Source organism: Ailuropoda melanoleuca, chromosome 5 (assembly GCF_002007445.2).
Source record: "Ailuropoda melanoleuca isolate Jingjing chromosome 5, ASM200744v2, whole genome shotgun sequence".
In the NCBI taxonomy this organism is placed as follows: Eukaryota; Metazoa; Chordata; class Mammalia; order Carnivora; family Ursidae; genus Ailuropoda; species Ailuropoda melanoleuca.
In genome coordinates this window covers 101896519-101915293 of record NC_048222.1, presented here as the reverse complement: position 1 = coordinate 101915293, position 18775 = coordinate 101896519, and the positions used below count along the sequence as shown (strand labels likewise).

At 39.7% G+C, this 18775-nt stretch overlaps 1 protein-coding gene across 1 annotated transcript in view; it reads right to left on the bottom strand.

The window, feature by feature from the left end:
- Window positions 1-339: 339 nt before the first annotated feature.
- The window catches only part of DCHS2 (dachsous cadherin-related 2), a 119723-nt gene continuing 101287 nt past the window's right edge, over window positions 340-18775 (bottom strand). The window contains exons 16-20 of the mRNA XM_034661732.1: window positions 17534-17685; window positions 8961-9091; window positions 6867-7153; window positions 5856-5988; window positions 340-3721 (exon numbers count right to left, since the gene is read on the bottom strand). Of these exons, the coding sequence (XP_034517623.1) occupies window positions 1101-3721; window positions 5856-5988; window positions 6867-7153; window positions 8961-9091; window positions 17534-17685 (3324 nt within the window). The 3' untranslated portion in view covers window positions 340-1100. The remainder of the gene's footprint in view (window positions 3722-5855; window positions 5989-6866; window positions 7154-8960; window positions 9092-17533; window positions 17686-18775) is intronic.

Genomic DNA, 18775 nt, shown 5'->3' with positions numbered 1-18775 from the left:
GTTGCCAAATTGCTCCATCTAATGAGAGTTAAAGCTAAAGGTGAGCATGAACAAATGGAAGAGAGACTCCTGACATCCATTCTTAATTTTTATAGAAGAAATATTTATATAAAAAATCTTCATTTAAAAATATAGTGCTAAATTACTCTATGAAATTTATTATTAGCTAATAACATAATTTTATCTAGGCAAACTTTGAAAAGTGATTTTTGAATGGATAAATTATTTCACACCCAAAATTACTGTTTCTAGAAGGAAATAAATGAAGAATACCTACAAATTAATCTTTAAAACTTAATGCCTGTGTCTGTACCATGTTGTAAGGCAGAGCACTGAAAAATAAACAAACAAACCATCACTCTGTTTATAAAGAAGGCCAAGCAAATATGTCCTGGGTGGCAATCAACCATATACTTATTGCTTCTATCAATCCTGGCCCTCTGTCAAGAACATGCATTTCTGGTTCACTTAATCAGGAATAATTTTCTTATTTGGCACAGTTATGATAGACTTCATTCTTAATTTCTCATTAGATTTTCAAAAGACACCATATTAAAATTCAAATTATGGCAAAACTCCTTAAGTGTGGCATATGGGGAAAGGAGAGAAATATATCTCTAAACACACCAGATCTACAGAAAAATCACTTCATTTTAACATTTAAGTTTATTGTTTCCCATTTCCCCTCTCCATTATTTTCTGTCCTACATTCATTCCTTATTCAGTCTTTGCTAATGTATTTTAGATATAGCAGTGTAATCAGCAGTAATGTGACTGGACTGCACTGTACTTATTTTCCTAGAAACATTTTGGCAGTCATTCTAGTTCATGGTGTCCTTTGGAGATTAAATCATACAGAAAACCAGGTATGACAGGATATACACTACTTATACATACAAACTTGAGTCCTGAGAGCAAAACAGAAAGGTTAAAAGAGGGGGTTACTTCTCATTAAGGCTGGACAAAATTTGAGAAACTTAAATGAGGAGATACTAAAAACCCTGACTGCATTTTAACCAATCTTGAAGAGCTAGCTTAAGAATGTCTTGTTCAACCATTCACGACCAATGGTGGGCAGCTGCTTTGACATCACAATCATGTTATATTTCAACTTCATCTTCTGCTTTAAGTTCATGACCTGTACCACTCAGATGTGTTCCTGATGATTCGCCGCGTGATGACCGTGGGGTCACGGCAGGGGTCTGTGCGGTCAGCAGGAAAAGAGATGGAGAAAAGCTGGGAGTCATGGCTTCAGGCAGAGAAGTGAGATGGTAGGGAAGTGGGGAGTGTGGGTATTTGTGAAACACTTGCCCCGGGATTCTGGCTGGCATTCGTGGTGGAACTGCTTTAATCCCGGGCTGGGCGACTGCGGTAATCAAAGGTGGTGGGAAAACCAAAGACTTCTCTTTAGGAATGCCAGGTGTCTGTAAATGTTCGTCCTTTAGTTTTGCAATATCGTTAAATACCAAGGCGAGAGGTTGGAACTTGGGTTCCCAGCTGAGGAGATAATCCCAGTGGTAGTTGCTTCTCACATCGTGATTAGAGGTTCTCTGGGTAGAAGGAGCCGCGCACCTTGCTTCCTGATCTTCTGAAATAAAGACAGACGCTCTCCTGACATCAGCCTGGATGCTCTCTTTTATCTCTCTCCTCTTTAATGTCTGGGTTAACACATTATTTTGAACATAAGTTGTGCCACAGCCTTCTCGATCTTCTTCCTCAAATGCGTGGCTGGTTTCTGCTCTTTCAGCAATGAGCACCACATCAGTTTCTCCAGACAAGCAAGAGAGCTGGTCCGAGTCCCTTGGGATTCCAGAATCTGGGACCCTGGACTCCCGGTCGCTCAGAGCTGAGCCAGCATCTTTTCTGTAAGGATGCTCGTTTATCCTCTGGATTTCTTTATCTTCTGCAGTTTCTCCTTCCACAGAACAGTGGCCACTGGAGTTTGAGTGCCTGTACAGATTCACAATGTCCTTCTCCATGATACTTATTAAGCTCAACCACTCAGGCAGGGAGGCCACGGGCACTGCCTCATTACCGCCCTCGTTAGTTTTCTGGAAGGTCTTGAGCATGCTGCCGTCTGTGGTCAGTCTCAAACTGATATCTAAGGATGATGATGTTTTCTTTTCTTCGTAATTGCTTGTTGTGTCTTTTTGTTTATGTCTTAAAATCAGTACAATCAGAATGAAGATGAGTATCAGAAACACTAAAAAGGAGACTATGAGGCTGATCGAAAAGCCGCTGCCCGATACGACTGAGTGTTGTCCTTCTGAGAAAGAAGACATGTTCACGAAAACAGTACAGACTGTGAACTTGGACTCTGGTTTGGGGCTATGAGCGATGATTTTCATTTCAATGGTGTCTTGTTCACGGAACTGACTTCTTATTAGGGGAGGTGCTCCGATCAAATAGATATTTCCATTAGTTTTATTCACTAGAAAGAAAGGCGATGGCGTCTCCAAAGAGTAGAGAACAACTCCATCCATACCTGCATCTGCATCTGACGCTTCCACTCTGCCAATCAGCTCTCTGGCTTTATTCTTCTCTGGAAGGTTGAAAAAATACTCCTCTTGAGTAAAAATGGGTTCAAACTCATCTATCCCTTCGATATCCAGCCAAACCATTAAAGTGGCTGTTGAGTCCCCTTTGTCTTTTGCCTGCACTGTGAGACAGTACTTACTGTCATTCTCATAGTCAAGGACTTGCTGAGTGTGAATATCTCCTGTTAAAGGGTCAATGAGGAAGGGATCACGATCACGAGGCAGCCCATGAGTGACGGAACAGGGTGACACCACAGAATAGACCAGTTCTCCGTAAGGACCCGCGTCAGAATCCGAAGCACGTACAGAACATACAGTGGAAAAAACAGGCACATTTTCAGGAACGGCACAAGTTAAGCTTGAGAACATAAACTGGGGTGCATGGTCATTATCATCCAGGACATTGATGAACACAACTGTGAAAGAAAAATGCTTCTTTTCTTCGTCTGAAGCTTGAACAGTTAAAGTGAATTTTGTCGTTTCTTCATAATCCAGAGGTTTAATCAAATAAAGAACTCCAGTTGTTTCTTCCAAGTGAAAATGCCCCTTCTCATTTCCAGAGATTATGTGGTAGATGATTTCTGCATGTGAACCCACGTCACGGTCAGTTGCAGAGACCACAGTGATGTGACTCCCCAGGGGGGTGCTTTCCTTGACATGGGCGTGGTATTTCAGACTGTGGAATTTCGGAGGATTATCATTGACATCAAGTACTTCTATTGCTACAGTGGCTGTGGAGCTCAATGGAGGGAAGCCATGGTCAGATGCCAGAATGACAAGCTTGTGACTGGCAGCTGCTTCTCTATCTAGACTATGAAGCAACACCAGGTAACCAACTTGCTTATAAGGATATTCTGAATGAATGAAACTAGTTTCCACATGGAAATTGTTCTGTGAATTACCACTGATGATGGAATAATCAGCATGTGTGTTTTCACGGGTCCAGTCATGGTCAATGGTGGAAAATGTGACAAGCGTGCCTCCAATTTGAGCATCTTCCCTCAAGCTGAGATTATAATATTCTACTGCAAACTCAGGAGCATAATTGTTCATATCTTGCATTTCTATCTCTACTAAGGTGAGAGCCCTCAGGTCAGGAATTCCACCATCACTGGCTTCAACAAGAAACTGAATTGTTGATTTTTTATCCAGAAGTAATATAGGATTGATAGTAAATATTGTGCCTGAAAAACAAGACATAGCATTTTAACGCTGTGAAATTAAATTTTCAGGATCCAGTTGTCAGTAAACATTTATCAAATATTTACTAATGAGTTTAGTTATTTGCTAGATTTGTTGATTCAAGGTACAACTAAGAGTAAATCCAAATAGAAATTTTAAATTTTTATATTATATTTTTTGGTAACACTTAAGATCCAGAAGTAATAGTCTCCTGGCATTCACTCTATTAAATATATGTACCACTTGAAGATGACTTTGCCAAAAATGTCTCTTAACTTTATTTTTGTATAATAAGCTGCCTTGTTACCATTTTTTTAAGAAAATGTATTCTTATTTGAAAAATCTATATCCCATTCTACTCTCCATAGACACATGTATAGAGACATTCTCGTATAAAGATATTGATTCTGGAAACACTGGTTGACATTCACTCTAGTCAAACGGAGGTAGTGTACAGAGTTACTACCTCTAGTAGTAGTATAGAGTTAGTATAGAGTTACAACTATTGCGTAATAATGGAGCGTCTTTCCTAAAGCTCTTCATTAATTCAGCAAGTGGATTTCCCTCTTATTGATGAAATACATTTAATGCATTTTATTATTTTTAATACAGAAATGTGTAGAGTTTCACCATGAACTAAATTGATCTGGTAACACTTTATGTTTTTTGAAGATTTACTTATCTTTAGAGAGAAAGAGAGGGAGAAAGGGAGGGGGAAAGGGCAGAAGGGGAGAGAATTTCAAGCAGACTCCACACTGAGCACAGGGCCTGACATGGGCTTGGTCTCACGACCCCAAGATCGTGACCTGAGCTGAAATCACTCTTAATCGACTACACCACCCAGATACCCCCATTTAATGTTTGAAAAACATTCTAATCAGTATTGCAAAGCTTGTTGGTCATGCATGTAAGCAAAAGTGTTGCTGGGATTAAGTGCTCAGAGGGACCACCTCACACACTGTGATGTGTTGTGGCCAGGACAGCAGTGGATGTCATCTGAGCACTGTGCATCCCCCACCCCCAAAAAAGAGAGAGAGGAGAAAAGAAGAGCCAAATTTCTGACATGTTTATATCCGTACAGTAACATTCACCCACAGTCTGTGTGGCAACATGACCTACTTCTCCCTGTTACAACACTCCATGGGCCTCATACTGGCATTTCGTGATTAAATTCTTCTTTGGGGCAATTCCAAGGTTAATTTTTTTTAATTGAGATATAATTAACATATAACATTGTGCTAGTTTCAGGTGTACAACCTAATGATTTGATATCTGTATATATTGCAAAGTGATCCCCACAATAAGTTTACTTACTATCCATCAAACTGAGGGTCATTGTTGAATCAGCTCTCACTTATGAAATAATGCAGCAGTGTGTAGAGATGCGGAACACATGGTGTAACACGTCCCAGGCCCTGCTCTTTTCTAGAGTGTGCTCTGCTAGGGACAATGTTTTGGTAATCATAATATCACATCAAATTTAATTTTTACTGTCTACCCATTGTTATGCTTTCTCTATATAATTCTTAACTGTTCTAATCTGAAATCTTGCCTGAATACATTTCATGACCACAAATGACTTGCTCTCTGATACCAATATAAGGAACCTTGGAAGGCATCAAATAAACTGAAATACCGCAATAATTGTTCTCAGTAGAGATGCTCAAATAATTTTTTAAATTTCTTATCCTTATTGAATGTATTATGCTATTACTGAACTTCATGTACTTGGCTTGGGAAAAAAGCTTCCACACTCTCACAACACGAAGTCCTCAGTACTAAATTAATCCCTTTGCTTTCATTTTGATGCTTGTTGAGGCCCAGGATAATTACCTAAACTGTCCTTGGTTGGACTGATGAGCTGGGTGTTTACTACATTGGGGTCTCTGAAGTTCTGTGCCTTTGCCAGCATGTAATCATTTCCTTTTGCTTTCCAGCCATTGAGATGTTGGAGAAGAGAAATAACACCAGCATTTGCTACCACAGCATTTGATGTGAAGAGACATAAGAAGGGTGGCATCTATAATATCAGGGGGGTGAGGTGGAAACATTTTAGGAGCATTTGGAAAAGATTATTTCAGGCTTCTACCCTGTAACTCAAACCCGTGAACACTAAAGCCACAATAAATAACTCACCATTCATTGGATCAATTGAAAATTCCCTAGAAGAGGAAAGGATTCTGTAAGTAATGTTCTCATTGCTTTCTACATCCGTGGCTGCCACGGTCAGCACTGAGTATCCCACAGGCACCAATTCGGGAACAGTGACCTGAAGGAAAAAGAGAGAAATGAGCCTTGTGCTTACAAGCTAGAGCTATTTTCATGAACAGGGCCCGAGAGCAAAATCCTTGCATTCATTTTATTTATGGAAAACACACATAGTAAATCATAGGGTTGATATATTAAGGACATTGTTTTGTAGTTTCAGAATTCAAAAACACAAAAATTTAAAAATTTCATTTAGTTTTGATTTTTTTATTATGAAAAAATCCTTCTAAATTATTTCTGCGTGGTAGAGGATAGTTAATAAAACCACTACTGTCGTATTACATACAGAAGACCATTACTTAGGTTAGTTTCCCTTCTGTGTTTACGCTTAAACCATGCATTTGCTAACTCAGAAGTCCTGAAGCCCATTTCCAAGGGTTTAGTTGAATGCTATTATTGTCCTTACTTCTATAAACATATACAAAGCTTTAAAAAAATAAAATTTCCACTTCACAGTTTTGTTTATGATTTGTTTCTGCAAAATGTTCATCAGTATATTCCAAAAATATGCCTAGGAAAGAAAGAGTTTTCCCAAATTAAGTGCTGATAATCCAAACCACCATACTGTCTGATACCTTTGCAAATATTAGGCCAGTTCTGATTGTTATGAACAACTGGACTCTAATCCCTACAAACTAAAAAAAAAACAAAAACAAAAAAAAAATGATGCTATAAGTCCCTAAGAAACCGAATTGAATGAGCTCTTCAATTCCATATGAGCTTCCAGGATATTGAATATCCAGCCCTCAACAACAACTAAGGCACTAAAACCTATGGATACTGTCTGCCTACATCAGTCTGTCAACACCGGTAAGCTTCCATTATTCCCTATTCTTTTCCACTTTGGCTCTGCTTTCAGGATCTCCTTCAGCTCTTTACCTGGTAAGAATCTTGAGAAAATACAGGTGGGTTATCATTGACGTCCACCACACGGACAACGAGCATTCCCTCTGTTTCATGCATGGTATCCGAAATTTGGATGAACAGCTCATATTCGGAAGCTTCTTCAAAATCCAATGTTTTCACTAGCACCACTGTTCCAGTATTTCGATCAATAGCAAACTTGGTTCCAGGATTACTCTCTTTGGCGAAATTGAAGATGAAAGCTGGATTCAAATCCACATCATGAACTGATATCTGAGTCACAACTACACCAGGCAAAGAATCTGCAATAGTCATGACCAATGTCAGCCTCCATTAAAATTCATCCTTTGAAATACTTTTCTTTAATAGCTCAACCCAAACATTTTTACTTTAAGTCCAACATGATTTGCTATTTCTTGGCATGATTTCTCATACAAAGCTCATTACGAGCTGAACAAAAACTCTGAAGAATTTATGAGCCCAATAAAGTGCAAATTTACCACTGAGTAGGGAATTGAGGAAGTAGAGTATATTCGATTTTTATATTGCATTTTTTATCATATGCGTGCAACACAATTCCGGACCAAGAAACATTCTCAGCCACTTATTTGTCTTATGTAGTTTCTGTATTAAAATCATATATTCATGGGGGATATGGATGGGAAGAAGGTTATTACTCAGAACATTAATACAAAGCATACAATTTGGAAACATTAAATGACAGTATGTATATACTAAGTTAGAAATATTTAGTTCCTTATACGTATTTTTATAAAACTATTGCTTTTGGAGTGGCACATGCACTGCTTCCTTCTCTTAAAATCTGACTCTCAAAATTATCCAGACTATGGAAAGACAAAGTATACGTCGTGCTAGTGATAAAAGCAAATCTCTAATATCACAAAATAGATGGCATGCTAAATGCCTAACACATGACATCTGTTCTTTTAGTCTAAACGGTCATAAAAGGGACCTTGTCTCTAAGCTTATGAGTACGGTGCAGGTAGAAAGAGGATGCCAAGCTACTCAGAATAGTTCCCCTATATATGAGACTCCTGTAATTTTCATATTTCAGGCTTGAACACTCCAGACGGGCATCAACCACTCCTTACCCTATTCAGTATATGTTTTGATTTGTGCCATTTGTTCTTGTGATGTGTTTATAATGGGCACATTGTTGCATTTTGATGCTAATGCACATACTTAAGAATAGGACCTTCAGTAAAAACAAATGGAAGCATATCAAATGGGTGAGAGGCAACGGAACTGGAGAATTTTTTCTTTGTAGACTATTTTAGAGTATTTGTAGGTATCCCTATACATCTACAAATATACCCCTCTGTGAGGGGTAATTTGCTTGGAAACTGAACATCCTAAAATGTTAGAAACATCTTAAGAATGAGTTGGATACTAAGAGCGAAAGGAGAGAGGCAAGAGAGGGGCCCACACTTTTTGCAATTTCAATGATAGAGTTGGGTCGGATTTACCATTACAGCCACTGACCATGGACAAACTTCGGGATTGCATACTATAGAGTCATAGAACCCAGGAACCCAAACAATTGGGATTAATTAGCATATCATGTAAACTTTTGTATTTTCTACCCCTTCCATGAATGTGGGTAAAATTTTTCTGTCAATGCTGAAGTTGAGTTTACACTAGAGGAAAGTGATGACTCTGAAATGCACATCCCTTCACTTATCACTTGCCATTTGTTCACTGCAAAGACTGACAAAATTGTCAGTCTAAGGACATCGCTTCTTCTCAGAGGAGCTTTAGAATGATCGTCACAGTCAATAAAGTGTGTTCCTTCATGGAGTAGATTTTGCTTTTGAGAAATGTTGGCACACACAAAAGCATCGGTGTGGAATGGCAGGTTGAGCGGGGGAACTGGCCTCCTGATGACTTAAAGGGAAATCCCAGCCTCAACATTTAACATCTTTGACATCTGATATTTAACTTCTGGCCATCCATTTTCTATTCCGTAAAACGAAGACAGAAGCTGTCCATGTTGCACGGTTCTTGAGGATTAGTACTCATAGTGAATAGAATGCCTGCCTAGATGATATTGCACAAGCTAAAACCATGATTCCAGATTGGCACACTTACTTTCTGCAATTTCCACTGCTTCAGAGAGGAGAAAAGCTGGGGCATTGTCATTTATATCAGTCACCTGTATCTTGATCACACTTGTACTAGAAAGCCTGGGCATCCCTTTATCTGTGGCTTGCACAGTCAAGCTGGTTTGGAAAAGAATCAAGAAATGTAATCCATTATCCAGAGAATTAGAAAAACAACATAAATATCAAATATCCTGTTGAAAACGTACAAAGGAGCTGACTAGCTACTTTTATTTCTCCCCCTAGCTTTTTCTAAACAGCATCATTTAAAAATTTATTTCATCACAATTGTAGCCTGGTGGTGCCTGGGTGGCTTAGTCGGTTAAGTAGCTGCTTTTAGCTCCTGGGATCAAGCCCTGTGTCAGGCTCCCTACTCAGCAAGGAGTCTGCTTCTCCCTCTGCCTCCCCCACCCCCCAGCTTGTGCTCTCTCTCATTTGCGCTCTCTCTCTCTCAAATAAATAAATAAAATCTTAAAAAAAAAGAATGGTAGCCTGAAATTTATTTATTTTTGATGGGTTTAGAGCATCAAATCCAGCAAGCCACCAGGGGGGTCATGTGGCATTTAAAACAAATGAGCCATTTCTGGAGACAGACTGTAGAATTCAGTCCTTTCCTACCAAGGACAACGTAAAAAGTACAAACACCAATACGCGTTATTTGGTTAAATAGATTCCCTCCACCCTACCATGCATGGCCTGGATATCACAACATATGTCCATTTTACTGTACCAACAAAAGATAGAGCCACTAAGAGATTGCTTTGCATTTCTATCTTTTTTTAGATCCAAATTCAAAATCAATAGAAACTGTAGAATTAAGAGACGGTGCTGCATGATTAATACACATACAAAAATGCATGACTGGCTAGAACTACAGAGTAGGGGGAAAGTCGACAAGCTGAAAGAATTTATACACAGTGATTTTCTCTCTCTTAGATGATGGTACAACTCTCTCCAGCAACTAAATTCAAAACCTTCTTAGTGTCTTCAACTTCTCCATTTCTGTCACCAACCTTCTAAAACTCAGCTAATTGTGAGTCTTACTGATTTTACCTCCTGAATACACTTGGCTCAGTGTTCCCAACCATTTCTATCCTGCCTTCTGAGCCTCAGGTAGGCTGATCAACCCTCCTGGACTGAAGGGTTTCCTGGGACATGGGACTTTCAGGTTTTGTTGGTCTCTGTATCCTCATCCCCTCATCATCTTTACCTGGAATGTTTCATCTTCATTATATCCTTTCCCACCTGGCGTACTTGTTTGTTCATCAATCTTCCTACTGCTAGTCTCATCTGCCCCTGTCGATTCCCCACACTGCCACTCAATTGCTCCATCCAACATCCTGAATTGAAACCCTGACTTCCTTATTGAAAATTTCCCTTGGCTCTCCATGTCTAGAAGATGCAGTCCAGGTATTGAGCACATACACATGACCTCCAATGACTTGGCATCTGCCTGGAATTCCTGTCCCTATACTATGCTCTTGATCTTTCAAAGCTCACATCTCTGAGAAGATTTCCCTGACTTCTGGTCTGATTCGGATGCCCCTTTCTCTATTCCACAGCACCCTGTACATTCTCCTGACACAGTAGTCCTCACCCTTTGTTCTTACTGATTGATTATCTGCCTCTCCTGTAAGTTGCTTGAGGGAAGGTAAGCTATCTTACTTGATTTTTTAAAAATAAAAGGTTGAAGGCTGGTTTCTCAAGCTTTCTCTAAGATTATGAATGTATTATAGGACAGAGCCAAGATTCAAGCCCAGGTCTTGACTGACTGGAAAGCCTGTGTTCTGTCTGAGCTCCACTACATATTTTCAACATGCCTCTCTTACCTTGCATCTATTCCACCCTAATGTATAATCATTAGCTTTTCACTCCCCTCTAAACACTATGAATCCAGGAGGGTAGCTGAGGAATGATGCGAATTGTCAATCAGAAGACAATCCTTACCTCAGAAGTGGTGTTAGTCTTAGCCCATGGTTGAGACTACCCTTTGAGAAACTGAGTTTTGGAAGTTGACCCATTTCTACTTTCTTTTTCCTTAGCTTACCTGATGAGTGTTCTATCTTTCCAATCTTGCATTTTAAAATGATGTAAAATAAGCATCAACTTTGTCTTGGCTTAAATCCCACTTAATAGCAAATAATCACTGTTCGTCTACTATTCGTGAAGTACACAGGCTGCCTTCTACGCTATCAGAGCTGGGACATCAGCAAAACAACTACTTGAATTTCACACTTCTGGAGCTTAGGAATCATTCCATGTGGAAAATTTGTTAGCATGAACATAAGTCAGGTACATATGGAAATATTTTACTAAAAATAAACAAATCATAATGTTCTCTGCCTCTGTGGCCTGCCCTTCCCCAGTGTCATACTAAAAGCTCAGCCAAGACAACATCAAAGTTATGGCTCTGCCAATTCTTCTACTATAGCTGCAACCACCCTGATTTTTACAACGTTACAGTGTCAAGGGTTCTCTATAATGCATATGTCAACTTAAAAAAAATGAGAATCTTTGATATGGAGGAAAATATACAATTCAGTTTCAAGATAAAAAAGATGAGTAAACAGTTCCTCAATAGCTTGAAGAACAGATGAAAATTATGAAGGCAGATCCACCAAGATTCTACGCATAACTTCTGTGAGACCTCAAGTTTTCTGTGATGGCTCCTTGGCAGTCTTTGTAAAACTATTGGTTGTAACCAGTCCAACTGGCTCCAGGTTTGAGAACTGCTGCCCTGATTAGTACATCAGCAGAGATTATAAATGAAACTGACCAGATTTAGAACCGGCCCATTCTAATTCAGAGCATATTTCTCCTATTCTATCAACCACGGGAAGCTTCTTTTATCACCTTAAGCTTTAGATGGGCCCTTGACAAGGCAGTATCCTTTCTGATTGTCTTAACAAATACTGAAGGTGGTAGGTGATTTTTCAAAAGTCCCTCTCAACAGCATCTTAAGTGTCTACCCAGAACTACATGTTCTTTCTGAAATTCTACGAAAAACAAAAATATCAGCCAACATCAGAAACACCTATGTAAAGAAGAGCTACGACTTCTGTTTAGAACTACACAGGTTTATCTCTTTTCCTCCTGAGAGTCTACAATAATGATAGCAGAGAATGTCAAATAAGGTATATGTCCATAAGGCTACCAGAAAATGGAAGAAGATTTTGGTGGATAGAAGTAGTGAGAAGTTTCAACAAATTTCTGAAAAATGCAAGCAGATTTGGGAGTGGTTACAGGAAACCACAGACTGAAATATATTTGGAGGGAGATAGGGATGAGTGGGGAACAGATTTGCCCCCACCTAACCAATGACAGACACAAGACATGACAAGGGGTGGTGTGAGATATTGAGCTAAAAATAGGTTGATGATTCTTGTAAACTCAAAATACAGAACAATCAATTCCCCTTGCCCGTTTCTCTTCACTCCCAGGAAAAAGATGTCTGATTTTCATGCTCAAAGTAAATAATATTGAGGATCTGTCCCTGGAGCAATGAAAGCCCCCCCCCAAGGAAAAAAAAAAAAGAACTGTCTATACTGTCATTTGTATGTCGTCCTGCAAAGTAGTCAGCTTCCTCTCTGGTTCACCTTGAAAGTGAAGTGTGCTGGTCGATCAGGTCTGCCAGCCCACTCAGAGATTGATGACTTTGCTATTGCCTCACTCAGAACCGAAGATCATTAGTTACTTACAGAAATTCTCCAACATGAAAAAGAGAGTGGAGAACAGACAAGGAGAAGAAATAAACCTGACAGAAACAAAGATCTTGAAAGAACAAAAGAAAATTTAAAAATTCTAATTAATGTCCTTGGAGAGATATCAGAAGGCAATGCAGGCATGAAACAAGAACAAGATGCTATGGAAAAGTAGAAAGATCAAGAAAGAGCTCATGGAAATAAGACACACACACATTATATATAACATCTTAAATTCCTTAAAATAAGGAACACTTCTAGTTGATTCTAATCCAAACACATTTTGAAACCTTTCTCTTTTATGGAGTCCAACCTCTCCCTGTGGTTTCCATGACCGTCTTTTCCAGGTTCTGTTCCTTTTATTCCCTGACTCTATTCCACTGGCTTCTATTTGTCTGTTTGATCCTCAAGTACTGTGAATCCCCCACATTCTCATCTTGCAGACTTTCCCTGGGTAATTCCGCTTTACATATTTTCCCTGGATGAATCTGAAATCTAAATCTTGGATGAAGACCTCTTCCCCGGGCTCCAGATCAGTATCTTAAATGCCTAAGGAATGTCTGAACTTTCGTTCTTGCACTAGCCCTTCAAACTCAAAATACCCAGAAAAAAAATCCCAATCCCAATCCCAAACCCCATTCCAACCCCAATTCTAATTCCTGCCTTTCCTATGAAGAAATTTCAGAATCATTTTCTACCTCTTTCCTTGTTGAATAAACTCAACTGTTGACCACGTTCCTATGGATTCCATACCTGAATCACTTAGTAAGTAGGTTCCCTCCTACCATCCCCACTGCTTCATTCTCCTTAGCAGGCCCTTCAGAGCCATCATCTAGCTTAACTAATCTGTTTGCTGCTGGTCCTCTGTCTGGCAATGCATCTGTTACCAGATGTCTTTTAAAAATACATGCACTCAATTGCTTTGACTTTTATATGGCCTACCGAATCAAGTACAATTTCAATTATATGGGATATAAAGTCCCTCAAAACTTGCCTGCGACCTACCAGCCTCTTTTTTGTTTTGTTTTGTTTTTCAGATCATCATAAGTTTGTTTCCAGTTTTACTAAGGAATAATTGACATACATCACTGTGTAAGTTTAAGGTGGATAACATAATGATTTGACTTACATATATTGTGAAATTATTGTCACAATAATTTAGTTGACATCCATCATTTCATATAGATACAAAAAAAGGAGAGAAATGATTTTTCTTGTGATGAGAGCTCATAAAACTACTCTATTTTTAATATTTTATTTATTTATTTGAGGTAGAGAAAAAGTGAGAGAGAAAGAGCATGAGCAGGGGGCAGAAGGAGAGGGAGAAGCAGGCTCCCCATTGAGCAGGGAGTCCATCACGGGGCTCAAACCTAGGACCCTGGGATGATGACCTGAGCTGATGGCAGATGCTTAACTGACTGAGCCACCCAGGTGCCCCTTAAAAATACTCTCTTATCAACTCTCAACTATACCACACTGCAGTGTTAATGATGTCATCATTTTGTGGGTCACATCCCCAGTATTTATTTATCTTGTAACTGACACTTTGTACCCTTGGCTGCATTCCTCCTCTTCCTCCACACCCCCATCTCTTTTTCACTACTCCACACTCAGGTGCTTCTCAGGTGCACTGTACCACTTGTTACTTCCAAACATACCATATAAATACTTTTGCATATCCATGACTTTCCTGCTTTTTGCCTGAAATGTCTTTTATTCTTTTCATGGGGAGTCAACAGAACGGGGTTGCAATCCTAGCTCTGCTGTTTATGAGTCATGTATTTTGGAAAAAATAATGAACATCTCAGTCAACTTTCTACCTTGTATACATAGTTGTTTCTCAGTAATTCTCTCATGGTCATAATGAGCTCTCAGTGGAGAGCATGAGTTTAGCGTTGCTCCTGGCAATAAAGTGCTCTTTGAACTTGAATATTTACGCTACAGAAATTGAATATTTAAACCTTTAAATTAACTCTTATTTGCCTAAAGTTTTTCTTTCTTGTTTTGCGTTTCGTTAATACACAGGTATGCACTTTGCAGATGCATTCACATAATACAATATGAAGCCCTACTAGGACCACTCACCCGGGCAAGAATCCCATCAGTTCTACCATTTACCAGCTGTGTATTCTTGGCGAACAACTTTATCCTCTGAACTTTAATTTCCTCTTTCTGTAAATCTTAATCTGTTATGAGAATTCGACATATAAAGCAGCTCCATAAATGGCAACTATTGCAATTATTAATATGCCTCCTGCCATGGGTTATAATGGTGCTTGATTTTTGAGTTCCCTAAGAACAGGAAAGTTGCATGTGTCTCCACATCTCCAGCCTCAGGCTTTGCAAGTAGTATTTAAAATTCAGAAATGTCAGCCAGACAGAACTTAGGGTCTGTTTTACAGTTGGCCATCACCTCTCCACTGAGTTTTCTTATACATAGCTTAGTATGAGGCCCAAAGATTATTTAACTTTTTATTTGTAGTATATTGACTATAATCATAACTGAGAATATCTTCCCCCCCCCCATTTTATATTGTAAAACAGAGGGTTAGAACTGGGAATATTTTCTTCAATTGGACAAAATAGCAATACTTCAAAAGTAAAGTTAAAAGCAGAATGCTACCATTTCCAAAGCATCCACTAACGATGGAACAGACTAGGAGACAATCATCCTGTATTTCCCACTACTTGAAGTATTAGAGAAAGCACTAAAGAGGAAGAGAAGCCTCCAGGGAGTGGAGGAGTGGAGGAAGGGGAGAACCTGAACAGGGGGGAGGTTTAAAATATTTCCTCACCTTGGTGATGGTGGAGACTATGAGTGTGAGTGTGTGTGTGTGTGTGTGTGTGTGTGTGTGTGTGTGGTTGTCTCTGTATCTCTCTGTGGCAGTGTGCGTATAGTTAAAATTCTCTCAGCTCCTGCTTCTCTTCCTCAGGGGGAATTGGAAAGGGACACTTTTAAATATTGGGACCAATTTAGATGTTGGGAACATTGAAACAATGACGCAAATAGGAAAAAGCTTAAAGGAGTCTGGTTTAATTGCTAATTAAGCTCCATTGAGTAAGAAGAACATTAGGACAGAAAGCCATTACAATCCCGAAGTGCTTAGTTCCTGGGACACAGCAGACCTTCCATAATCTCTGAATCTGTGATCACGCAGGTGCCACTAGGCTGAGACTGACCTGCAGTCATCTAGAGAGAGAGGAAAACGCTTGATGCTTACGATGGCTGTAGAAACAACGTAGCCGCAATGGGCTTTAACATATTTAGACAGCCGGTTTTAATATATTCATACAATAAGCATCGTAACAATTGATTACATTAAAATATTACTGAAAAAAATCCTACTTGTTAATACAGGGTAAGGTCTTAAGCTTTTTAAATGCTTTTGAAGTAATATTTTGAAATATATTAAACAAAAAGAACGAAACAATCAACATCCGAGAGCCGGGAAGGTTTTCAGAGGTTAATTAGTCCAGGCTGCCCTGTAACAGATCCCGTTGTAATCGGCTCTCACGGCTCAACCACAGGGATCTACCGCCTTTCCTTCATTACACATGAAAGCAGTCTGACCTAAGAGAACACTGGCACTCAGGTCTTTGGTCGGCCTGCTTTCCCCCGTGTGGAAGGTCTGCTCTGTAGCTTGCACAGGGGAAACAGGGTGAGTCACCAGCAGAGCCCTGGGGCCTGACCTTGTTGGATCACTAAATGGATCTGCCGCCCCGCAAGGCCCCAGGTTTCAGTTGTCTTAGCAGTGGAGGAGAGAATGCCTAAGTGGGCTTCCTCGGGAGGAGACCGGAAGCATTAAAGGAAACATTGTATGTGCAAGGCCTTTTGGAAGAACATACAAAATATGACATGAATATACTAAAATGCACAATGAGAAAGCCAAGCCTCTGACCCCAGTTGCCCCCTCCACCCCCGCTGTGACCACTTCTCCAGAGAGCGACAAGGTTACATTTCTTAGGTTTTCTTCCTAAAGTCGTCTCAGTACATGAGTGTGCCTTGACTCCAACAGACCCTGAGAATAAACCCTGTAGTGCATGCACCTTGTTATTTCCCCCACTCACCCCTGTAGCTAGGTCTGTCTCCTCAGTGGCACTCACAGGGAAACCATCTTCTCTTGTCAAAGGGTGGAATTCCATGGAAAGCTGGGCCACCATGTTTGAGGCAATTCCCCGGGCCCGGACATTTTTGGTTCCTTAGAGTCTTTCCTTTTTTTTTTTTTTTTAATAGACTGTGATGCCATAAATGTATCTGTAAGTATAGCTAGACTTCTGTAGCACTGACTTTTTAAAATAACTAGAAGACCTGTGGCACCGTTATTCTCTTTTATAGAATTCTGCATAATTCTGTACCTGGAACACTGCACAAAATATATTCAATGTCGAACGTGTGCTTCACCAGATCATTTCTATTAGAACACAGCACTGCAACAAGGACCTGATGACAGGGTTGTACTTTCATCCATGAAACCGAGTAAAGAACTGAAAGGATAAATGTCACTCAGCCTTCATTATTTTTTAAAAACAAGAACCAAAACCAGTTGCAGAGTGCTCTGTCGGTCAGTAGGCATTTTGCAAATACAGTCCTTTTTAATGTCTCTCATTTAGTACTTAATAGCAGCAAAAATTCATAAGAGCTAAGAACTACAAGGAACCCTAAAGTTCTTCTAATCACCTTTTCCAAATAGCAAATACTTTCTAAGACTCCTTCAGCATATCAAAAGGGTGATCATAGATTCGATCAAAGGGAATCACATTTTACAATGAAGCTTACATAACAGGAAGTCATGGCCAAAGCAACAATTTTGTCAGAAATAAGCAGAATACAGAAGTGAACGGATCTGAATCTGGGACAGACCTGTAAGAGCTGGTGAGTTCGTAATCTAGAAGCGCATTTGCTGTGATCACACCGCTCAGCGTGTCGATGCGGAACGCTTCCCCTTGGTTGCCAGACAGAATGGAATACTCAGGGAGGCCATTCATCCCACTGTCTGGGTCCGCTGCAAAAACCTGTGAGGAAGCAGCTCTTCCATTAGGTCAGGATTTAATCTGCGAGATGGGTTAAGACTGTTTTACCCCAAAGATACAGACGTAGTGAAGAGAAGGGCCCTATGCACCCCAATGTTCATAGCAGTATTGTCCACAATAGCTAAATCGTGGAAGGAGCCAAGATGCCCTTCAACAGATGACTGGATTAAGAAGATGTGGTCCATATATACAATGGAATATCACTCAGCCATCAAAAAGAACGATTTCTCAACATTTGTTGCAACATGGACGGCACTGGAGGAGATAATGCTAAGTGAAATAAGTCAAGCAGAGAAAGACAATTATCAGATGGTTTCACTCATTTGTGGAACATAAGAAGTAGGAAGATCGGTAGGAGAAGAAAGGGAAGAAGAAAAGGGGGGGTAAACAGAAGGGGGAATGAACCATGAGAGACTATGGACTCTGGGAAACAAACTGAGGGCTTCAGAGTGGAGGGGGTTGGGGGAATGGGATAGGCTGGTGATGGATATTAAGGAGGGTATGTATTGCATGGTGCACTGGGTGTTATACGCCAAGTAATGAATCATGGAACTTTACATCAAAAACTAGGGATGTACTGTATGGTGACTAACATAATATAATAAAAAAATACTATTAAAAAAAAAGACTTTTTCAGACAAATGCACCATGAAAGAATCATGGATTGTCAAACGCACTTTAAAAACAGTGATCAAAGGGATGGCAACAAATGGCCAAGGCTCACATTTATAATATAGTAGGTAATGGGCAGGCAAAGTGTTCTGCAGTCTCACTCAAAGGACTTGCACATAATGTTTATTCAGCGTAGCACATGTTTTGAACTACAATTTTAGGCAAGAGGCGAAAACACAGGGATTCCTCAGAGATATTGCGGGTTCAATTCCAGACCACCAAAATCAAACAAATATTGTAATAAAGCAAGTCAAATGAATTTTTGGTTTCCCAGTGCATATAAAAGTTTTTACACTATACTGGAGTCTATTAAGTGCGCAACAGCATAGCATTATATCTAAAAAAACCATGTCCATACCTCAATTTAAAAATACTTGATTGCTACATTTGCTGCAACATG